The sequence below is a fragment of the Oreochromis niloticus genome, linkage group LG15 (genome assembly GCF_001858045.2).
Source record: "Oreochromis niloticus isolate F11D_XX linkage group LG15, O_niloticus_UMD_NMBU, whole genome shotgun sequence".
Classification (NCBI taxonomy): Eukaryota; Metazoa; Chordata; class Actinopteri; order Cichliformes; family Cichlidae; genus Oreochromis; species Oreochromis niloticus.
The window spans coordinates 21,683,475-21,694,015 of record NC_031980.2 but is presented as its reverse complement, the minus strand read 5'-3'; the positions used below and the strand labels follow the sequence as shown (position 1 = coordinate 21,694,015).

The following is a 10,541-nucleotide window of genomic DNA, read 5'->3' as shown; positions in this document are numbered from 1 at the left end:
TTTTCCAATTACTTCTTTCTTACTCAAAGGAGTTTGCAAAGAAAAAGCGTCTGGACTTCTTTGAGTTGCTTGAAGACGTTTCACCTCTCATCCGAGAAGCTTCTTCAGTTCACTTCTCGGATGAGAGGTGAAACGTCTTCAAGCAACTCAAAGAAGTCCAGACGCTTTTTCTTTGCAAACTCCTTTGACTACGATGACCTGGATGACTGAGAACCTTCACAGACACTTCTTTCTTACACAGTCATAAAAATGAGTTTTTGCTGCTGAAAAATTCCTCAACTCAGGACTAAATTATATTAACCTTTATATGTCGAAGTGGTTACAGGAGTGTTTCAGGAAATAGATGTAAAGCATAAAATATAAAATGTAAAAATATAACAAATATTTTATATGTTTGATGTCAAGTTTAAGACACGTGAGCACATATACATTCTGCAGACCATCTCCATTCTGACATTTGTCCTTGCACAGATAATTTTCTCTGTACAACTGCTTTAGAGAATATGAATACATATTCTGTACAACTGCTTTTTGAAGAACTAGGTTGTGCTTGAGAGTGCTACAGAGGCAAAAAAAAAAAAAAAGTACACAGCTAAAGGCCAGGCTGCTGGCCTAAAAGATCCACTGGGCCTCCTTGAAATAGGCTTTAAGACAGTTTACCCATTCAGGGTATGAAGGCCTATAAATGCCTCTTGTCTGCTTAAATAGTGGCATTTTATTACTTTTCCAGATCAAGTAATAAAAGTACCTCAGCCACCACAGCAGTAGTTTTTGTTTTGTTTTTTCTTCTTGTTCTTCTCTTGACCATAAGAGAAATGTTTCAACAACTAATACAAGAAAATATATTTAGTAAAATAAGATTACAGACTTAAATGCTGCCCAAATTTACACAGAGTGAAAATCAGTTTCTGTTTTAAAGGTTCTTTACTTGCGCAAATATATAGCACGCTGATGTTGTTCAGATCTCATCAGAAGGCTGGGCATTTTCATGCTTTGCTACTCCATCATCTTCCTCATTATGCTGTGAAATAAAGCATAATGATATTCTTGAAATGCCTTCACATTTTTCAGTAACAATATAACAACTCTAATCTTTAGGAATTAATTACCTTTCATTAAACAGAAGGTAATTATACTAAAGAAATGGCAGTATGATAACTAGAACAGGACATTACGCTCATTTAGCGCACATTTCCATACAAAACTAAGAATAACAAATGCAATCAAGCTCCAAAGAATACATGCATAAATGCAAACAATGAATGAAATTAGGCATGAAAACAACTGTAGCTTTGGTGTGATGTTTTTTTTTTTTGTTTTGTTTTTGTTTTTACAAAAACATGGCCGTGGATAGAACTCAGTTTTTGATTTTCCTTTTCAGCAAGTCAGACATTTCTCCAAAACTCAAAACTTAGCAAAGATTTTAATCATGTGTAATTGTCAGCTTCATGAACATGCTGCTCATTTGGCATTATTTCTCATGATCATTTAATCTACAACAGAAGCACATATCACACAACACAGGATGAGATGCCTGCTTGTACTGGAACTACGGTAGAATCCTTAACTGAGCTTTGTTCATATTTGTCATGAGTTACTGTTTTGATCCTGAATGCAGCCTGTTCATGATAGAGCCGGTTATTAGATTTGTGTATGAAGAAGGGTTGATTTACAAATGTATCATTCACAGCTGACTTTGTGTTCTGTTTAACAGACTTACCATCTTTCCAACCATTTCTGCTTTTGTAAATGAAAAGTCAATAAAGATTCAAGTTCAGTTTCCAAAAACAGAATTCAGATTTTCCCAACCTTTTTGTTTACATATGAATATTCTCACCAGCTTTTGTCAGTATGTTGATGATCACAACAACTGTTATGAGTGCTGCCAAACTCACAACCACAATAATGAGCCTGCACCAGACTGGAAAAAGGAAGAAAACATGAAAGTACATTTTAATATTAAGGTAATCTGAAGTTTGGTTTCACATGGCGACTTTTACATGTATATGTTTTCTTTAAATCCTTAATTTGCTGTTAATAATAATAAATAGTGTTGTTAAACAACACTAAATTAATCCAGCTGATCAACAAGAAGCTGTGAGCGTGTTGTCTGTTATGATGTAATAACATTAAATTTAAAAAAAAATTGGTTTCAGTGGTTTTTGCTGCACATTCACTTGTTTGATAATAAAACAACACAAACCATAAACTTAGAACCATCTTTCATGCAGTCGTTCATCAGGCTGATGTGGTCATACCTGTATTTATGTTGTATTCAAATGTTATTTCAAAGTTATTTTTAAATTGATAAAACTCTTTCTTGGTTACTTACCTGTTGAACGAAGGTTGAAGGAAAAAGCTCCACTTTGTTATCATATATTGTAACGGCACACATAAAGACATAACATGATAACATGTTGCTCTAGATTCAGAATGGCCACAGTAAAGCAGAGCACAAATGATGCTTTCATATATGAGTTATAGTATATTGATACCTGTGCTGTTGTGGATCCACTTCACTTCTGCGTTTTCAGATTTTTTGGGAGTCAAGATAGAGGAGTTTAAAGGCACATTATCTCCAGGTTTATTTTCAGTGACTGTTAAAAAAGAATTGCAAGAGAAAGCCAATAATCAATTTTGTAATAAAAATTATGGATTTGTCCATCCATCCATCTTCTTCTGCTCGTCTTCCGAGGACGGGTAGCAGGGGCAGCAGCGTAAGCAGAAAAGCCCTGACCTCCTCCAGCTTTTCCAGAGGAACATCAAGGTGGTGTTGGGATTTAAATATATATCTATTCTTAATGATTATTTGCTGATCGTATTGTTTTATGTATTTTAGGAAGAGAGGGCCAACTTTGAGTGTAAACTCGGTCTCAGGCTGACAGGAAACTGCATGCTTTTGCAGAGCACATTTCATGCAACAGTTCATTATCTTTAACCAAACCACATCCTTATTTGATGTTGTTGATGATCAAATGTTCCTCTTTCTGCTTCTGAGCAACAAACACAATTCATTTGTGTGCTCAATATAACGCTGTGAGCCTGCCGTGTGACATGACACTAAACAGAACTGTCAAAATAACAAAAAAATGTTTTGATTATTTTTGTTGCACATTCACTAATTGACCTACGCAAACCTGAAAACTAAAACCATCCTTCATTTCAGACCGTATTGTGGTTTTACCTGTATTTGTGTTGTTTTTAGATGTGGTTGATGAATTTGTTTCTTCACCTAAACAAAAGAATAAAATTCAACAAACTGTTCACATGGAAACTGCATGTTTTCTACCAGAACATACAGACAATGAAGCTTTAGAAATATGAAAAGAATGTGGAAAAAATAAATATTTTAGGTAGTAATTAGTCACATTAGTTTAAAGTTAATATAAAATTCATAAAACTCTCTCTTGGTTACTTACTTGTTGAACACGGGTTGTAAGAAAACGCCAGGTTGCTGTAATATATTGTAACATCACATACAAAGTCATAACTTGATATGTGGCTGCAGTTAGTATTCAGAATGGTCACAGAAGAAGAGCATAAAGTCAGTGATGTTTTCATAAATGAATTATACATATTGATGCCTATGATGTGGGTCAACTTCACTTCTGTGTGTTCACAATTTTCAGACAACACAGAGCAGTTCAAAGTCACTGTATCTCCATACTTCTTTTCAGTCACTGGTGAAAATAAAATGAAAAATTATTATTATATTATTCTATTGTAAGATTTAGGGTTTGTGTTACCCTAAATCTTACAATTTAGGGTAACACATATAATAAGACAAACTGAATTAAACATTTTTTGATTTTTTATTAAAAAAACTACTGGAGGTGAAAATACTCACTGACAACAACAGCAAGGTCGATGTCAAGAACAAAACCAGGAGTTCTCCCTGTTTTGTCAGCCACCCTGCAGGTGTAATAACCAGCATCCTCAACTGTTACCTTGTGTATAACCACAGAACAGTTTGTGTCCACACTCAGTCGGTCTGATGTGGCTTTTTCTTGACCTTGATTAAACAGCTCTGCTTCTTCTGCTCCTGGTCTTAACCCCCTGAAGTGCCAGGTGACACTGTTACCGCAGTAATTGGAACAAGGCAAAGTGACTTCATCTCCATCTCTGACAGCTAAGGGCCAAAAACTCACTGCACCCTGTGCTCCTGCAGGTATGAAAAACAAACACAAATATTACTATTACATATTAGTGTAGATATTTTCCACAAGTAGTTAAGTCTACCAAAAAAAAAAATTAGTTCTCATCTTTTGGTGCACCATATTCCAAGACTGATGAAACAAACATGTCTGTCTTCATGTTATGAAGTAACCTTTGAAGGTAGAACTTTCTGTATATTTCTGTTATATGTCTTTTAAATTCATCCTTACCTGTAAACCAAAGTGCTGGTATCAAAAATACAAAGACTGCAATCATTGTTTCTCACTGTCTCTTTCTTTTGTTTCTTCTATTAGAAGCACTTTTAATATACATACACACCCGTGTCCTGATATATGTAATAAGTAATTTAAGCTTTAAGTCATATTTGCACCAGAATTTTCTTATCATACCACACCCACACTGATAATACGTTGAGGTCAAGAAGGAAGGGAAGGAAGAAAGGCAGTATCACTTCCTCATCTAACTGTGTTGCAATTAGAAAATGTGTCATCTAAGTGTATCCTTCTACTTAAAGTACTTTGGGCAGTCATAAGACTTCAATTTTTAGGTCGTCATTTTTTCTGTGCTTGCTGATTAATACACTGATAAAATATAGACTGCATTTCTTTTCGTTTGCTATGAATGTGGATTCAAGTGTGATTTCATGAGGTTTATTGAAAAGTCCAAGACTGTGAATACCAGTCCAATTTTGTCAAATGGGGATTTTGCTCTGTTGTTCCTTGTACTTGACTGGCTCAGACAATTTTTTCCTAGTTAACTGGACCCTCATTAGAGCTACTTAAACAACGAAGTAGCATGGGTATGTGGATGGTGGTTTCTTTAAACTTCACTAGTTTTGCTATTGATGTTATTAATATGTGTAAGTGGCTCTGTAAGCAGGTAAGATCAAAAGAATTGTCACTTTTTAGGCATAATTTATCACATTTTTCTTAGGATTTTCTTTTCAGTTATTACAATCAAAACAAACAGGACTGGGTGTGGGAAAAAGAAAGAAAAAGGAAAAAGGAGTTGGGAGAGAAAAATAGAGGAGAAGAGGGACAGAGAGAGAAAAGGCACTGATGATCTGCTTCAACACCTGCTGAAAAAAATATCAAAGAACATCAGTGCAGGAAAACCACAGCAACAACCAACATATGCAAAAGTAACAGTAAATAATAAATACTAAATGTTACTGAGCAGGACACAGTACTAATAACACATGATATGTTTAGAGGCAGCAGCCGACCAGTGTCTGTGAGTACAGCGTACCTGTTTGTACACGTGTGCACACCTGTGTGTGAGTGCACATGTGTTGATAAGGTTTCTCCATGTAAGTGTCTAATAGCCCTGCCCCATGAAGCAGTCATGGAGGACACCTGAGCCCAAGACATCCAGAGGCCCCCTAGAGGACGAGAGCCTATGTGTTATGTGTACACCTTTTACATTTAAAGCCACTGCAATGTATGATGTGTTTCCCCTAGAAATAGAGAAATGGTGAAAATGGAAAATAGGAGAATAAAACAAGAAATTACAGCTTTGTGATAAACACAACACAATGTCTAGTAGTGAAGTACAAAGTGAAAGTGGAACAAATGCACAAAACTGATTCACTGATTCACTGAAGCACTGAATACGCTGGACAACAGTTTTTCAAATGTTTTATTATGGTTGAAAATTTGCATCATACATCACAGCCAAACCTTTGACAACCTCGGAATCTGCCCAGGGTGTACCGCGCCCTATGGCAGCTGGAATAGGCTCCATCCCCCCAGCAACTCTGAATTGAATAAGCTAAAGAAAATGGATAGATGGAAAATCCCTAACATGTTGACAGATAGTTTTGTTTTTCACCTGCTCCTCATTATAAATTTTCTTGGTGAAGCTGATCAATCAATCAATCAATCTGTATTTATAAAGCACTTTTCATACAAACTGTAGCACAAAGTGCTTTACATGGTTAAAAGCAGCCCACCCCACCCTCCCACTCATTCCCCGCACTGTCATTAACAGAAGCGGTCATGATACACACATCCCCCCCCCCCCCCACACACACACACACACACACACACACACACCTAAAGAGTAAAATTGGGCTGGGTACGCATTAGCCAAGTGAGGAAACACTATCACAGGGAGCTGTCTGCACCGGGAGCCGGTCACAGACCGCAGCCTCCAGGCTGGGCACACAGCAGGAGGGAGGCAAAGAAGCCCCCCAGCCAGGCTCAGAGGACCCACAGGGCCCCAGCAGCCACGGTCGATCACAGCCCCGGTGCAGAGAGCCCCCTCCGAGGAAACAGATGATTTTAATTTTAATTTCTCTTTTTCCTTTAGAAGTGGTAAGAGAGGTGGTGGGACTGCATCTTTAACCAACAACACACTCACCACCAAACACATTTTATTTGATCATTTTACCACTTTCGAATTCCACGCTATTGTTTTTAGCAGCCCTCCAGTTTTATCTGTCACAATTTATAGACCACCTAAAGACAGTGCTGCTTTTATCAAGGAATTCTCAGAAACAAACATACATTCAAAATATAACATGATAATTCTAACCGGTGATTTTAACCTGCACATAGATAATCCTTCTGACCCTACATCAAAAGAATTCTTAAACATTCTTCACTGTATGGATTTTACCCAGCACGTCACGCAGCCGACTCACAACAGAGGACACAGTCTGGACCTGGTCATCACCCATGGGTTGTCCACCAGTGTGTCCTCTGTTGTTGACTTGGCTGTCTCTGACCACTACTGTGTGTTTTTTAACATCACCGGTTTTATTCAGTGGGAGACCTCGGTGCGAACTGTGAGGAGGCGCTATCTAACCTCTGAAGTGGCTGCAAATTTTACCAGGGTTTTAGACGAATGCCCCCCTGTGATTCTACCTGCACCCTGTGATTTTATTTTTAATCATTTTAACAGCAAACTGAAGAAAAGCCTTGACTCCGTTGCTCCACTCACCACCAAAAAGATTAACGTAAAACGTGTATCACCCTGGAGAAACGAAGAAGTCAAAAAACTCAAAAGAAATTGCAGGGCAGCAGAAAGGAGATGGAGGAAAAATAAAAATGAAATCAACTATCAAATACTTTGCGAGCAACTAAAAATTTACAATAATACACTAAGGAATTCAAGAAATTCATACTTCGCCAAAATAATCAGTAATAACAAAAATAATCCCAAGGTCCTCTTCTCCACCATAGATCACTTATTTAACCCTGATTTTAACAGCTCCCAAAGAACCCCCACAGACTCACTCTGTGAGCAGTTTGCAGACCACTTCCGGGGAAAAATCAACACCATCAGATGTGATATTTTATCTTCTCGTGATATGATTTTCTCGTGATATGATGGAGACATCAGCTGAGGGTCAACCTATAGAGAAGATGCAAAATGCTAATTGTATATTGTGGCGTGTTGGGGGAGCAGCTAGTTCTCTCCCATCATGCCTTGGGACATGTGCTGCTGTTTAGATGTTCTTGTTTTATTGTTTATGGTTACGTTACTTTTAACTGTTATCTTGAATGTTGTGTTTACGCTGTGGTGCAGAGTCACTGACAGTTGTTGTTTTGTAGAGAGAGTGCTGTACCATTAGTGACTTCTGTTGTGCTGTTGCTGACCCTTGAGGCAAATTGTAGCACTGGCAAGTGTTTAATAAAGAGCTCCCCTTATCTGCTTGGGGTTGAACAATGAGCTCAATCTCTCTGTGAGCTTCTTTTTTAAGATTCCTCTGCATGCCACATTGGTGTCAGAAGTGTGATTCCAAGAGCATGGCCACTATTCTGAAAGAGGACGAGGAGCTAAGGAAGATTGAGGAGCTTATCACTCACCTGGAAGCGTCGAATGGAGCACAACCGAAGAAGCGGGGAGAGCCCCAGGCAGCAGCAAGCCAGCCAGGGGAAGATCTGTTGGGCTTACCAGATGGAGCCTCACACCCCCGCCCACTGGGAAGCTGTTGGAGCCGCCAAGCCATGCTGCAGGCTCCAAGACCACGAGCAGCCAGCCAGCCTCCACTCATGGTGATGCCTGGGAGCAGCACACCCTCATTACTGGCAGCTGAGGGGGACAACGCCAACTGCCTCCTGGACCAAGTACAGCTGGCGCTGCCATCAGGGGTTCCTGTCCGGGGGAGCATGAAACTGCCACGCTATAATGGGGAGGCACCTCAAGAGACCTACCTTATCCAGGTACAGCTGGCTGCTCAGCTAAATGGATGCTCAACAGAGGAGACAGCTGTCCAAGTCGCCCTCGCCTTGGAAGGCAGGGCCCTGCAGATCCTCACAGATCTCCAGCCAGAAGAGCGTTTAAGTTGGCCTGCTGTCGCCAGAGCGATGCAGAGCAGGTTTGGCCTCCGTACACATGCAGATGATGCCCGAGATAAACTTGCCAGCCGCCCACGGAGACAAGAGGAGAGTCTGGGCGCCTATGCTGCCGACCTACGTCTTTATGCACGAAGAGGTTACCCTGCTTTTGATGCTGCAGCACAAGAAGAGCTTACTCTCCAGGCTTTCGTTCGGGGTCTCCAGCCAAAACGACTACAAGAGCACATCCGTCTGCATGCACCGGAAACCCTGGCAGCAGCTCTAACTGAGGCAGAAAGAGTGAAGCATGTGCTCAGCCCAGGTGCATGCAGCCCTGGCACAAGTCACCGAGTGCGCCAAACGGACTACGAAGTTAGCGACCAGGAGGAGAAGGCCCTCCAAACCACCATCACACCACCCTGGCGATCTCGGTGAGGGAATAGACGAGCAGGTGGCCAATCCAGGGACAACTGCCATCGGTGCGGAGAACCAGGGCACATCGCACGCTACTGTCCAGCACCAAGCCCATGAAGCCTGGCACCCCAGCTGCCGTTAAACTAAGGCGGGGTGGTGGAGGAGGTAAGTGACGGAAGTGACGGACAAGGTAAGGGACTCATGTTGTAACTGACGTCAGACGCCAGAGATTTTGGCGGAAAATTAAAGCGAATGGTAGTTTAGATTTGAATAAATTCCTTTAAGCTTCAATCTTACCAAATACATTTATCAATTGTCTTACAACTAACATTATTTGTCTAAATAATCTCCAACACCCTGGAGAACAACGGGGAGAGTTTAGAGGCTCTCCAAGATTATATTGATCAGTGCTTTCAGGATCTAGTGATGAAGAAGGCCCAGTGTGCAGCTTCCCCGGTTAAATCTGAGACGCCATCGTCGAAAAGACTTCGCCCGGCAGATTCCCCCGGCACAACATCGCCAGCCGGCAAAGATATTGCCGACATACTGGAGTCAATCGACAAGCGATTGTCCACTTTCGACGCAAGGCTGTCCTTGGTGGAGCTTCTTCACCGGGAATTTAAATGCTTGCGAGAATCCCTGGAGTTCAGCCAGCAGCAGGTGGAAACGCTCGCTGCTGAAAATGCCACGCTAAGGGAGTCGGTGAAATGTCTCACAGAAAATGTTACCCAGCTCAATAGAGACAATAAAAAAATAAAAGAAACAGTTATTGATCTACAAGCTCGTAGCATGCGTGATAATCTGGTATTTTCTGGTATTCCAGAAGCCGCTGGAGAGGACGTGGAGACCACGGTAAAAAGCTTCATCAAAACCCACCTGAAGCTGCCGGAGGACACGGTGAAGAACATCGTCTTCGATAGGGTGCATCGCCTCGGCCCCATTCGGGCTGCGGCTGGGAGACCACGTCCTATTGTGGCCAAATTCGGCCACTTCAAACAAAAGGAACATGTGAAAAGCCGCGGCAGGGAATTAAAAGGAACGGACTTCAGCGTGAACGACCAGTTCCCCAAAGAGATCCTGGAACGACGCAGGGTCCTCTTCCCAATCCGACGCGGCTTCATCCAGAAGGGCTCCCGCGCTGTCATCGCTGTGGACCGGCTGTACGTGGACGGACAGCTCCACCGCGACCCCGACATCACTCCGTGGCTGTATTAACTTCACACCAGATAAGAATCCGCTACACCCTTTCCCCATCCACTCACACTAACTTGCATTAACATCTGTTTAACTTACTAGTATCAAATCGCATCTTAAGTGTGATATCATAGCAGTATTAACACCGTCACTCTCCGTCAATGGTTTGATTGGAATGTTTCCGTTTTTTTTTTCTTTTCTTTTTTTTCTCTTCTTGTTTTTTCTTCTCTCCTTTTCCTCCTCTTGTTTTTATGCTGCTCACACTTGTCCTTGGTTTCTTTCTTTCTTTCTTTCACTGCTTCGATCACCTGCTTCCACACTCATCCACAAACAACATCCTTTATTTCGACACATACGCACAGCACGATCACGCACAGTCATGCGCTCAACGGCAGCACATTTACATCAGTCAGACAGCGCACACAGTGGTATAGGATACACACACTTAAGCCAAACGTACTCATATTAGTAAAT

The 10,541-nt window shown here is 41.1% G+C and overlaps 1 protein-coding gene across 1 annotated transcript; it reads right to left on the bottom strand.

Moving 5' to 3' along the window:
- Positions 1-213: 213 nt before the first annotated feature.
- LOC102077143 (uncharacterized) lies at positions 214-4,491 on the bottom strand. The gene is made up of 7 exons (XM_005466194.3): positions 4,386-4,491; positions 3,848-4,162; positions 3,420-3,680; positions 3,185-3,232; positions 2,496-2,597; positions 1,838-1,921; positions 214-1,021 (listed from the first exon to the last, which is right to left on the bottom strand). Exons 1-7 carry the CDS (start codon positions 4,429-4,431, stop codon positions 1,017-1,019), a joined length of 861 nt encoding a protein of 286 aa, XP_005466251.2. The 5' UTR covers positions 4,432-4,491; the 3' UTR covers positions 214-1,016.
- Positions 4,492-10,541: the final 6,050 nt, after the last annotated feature.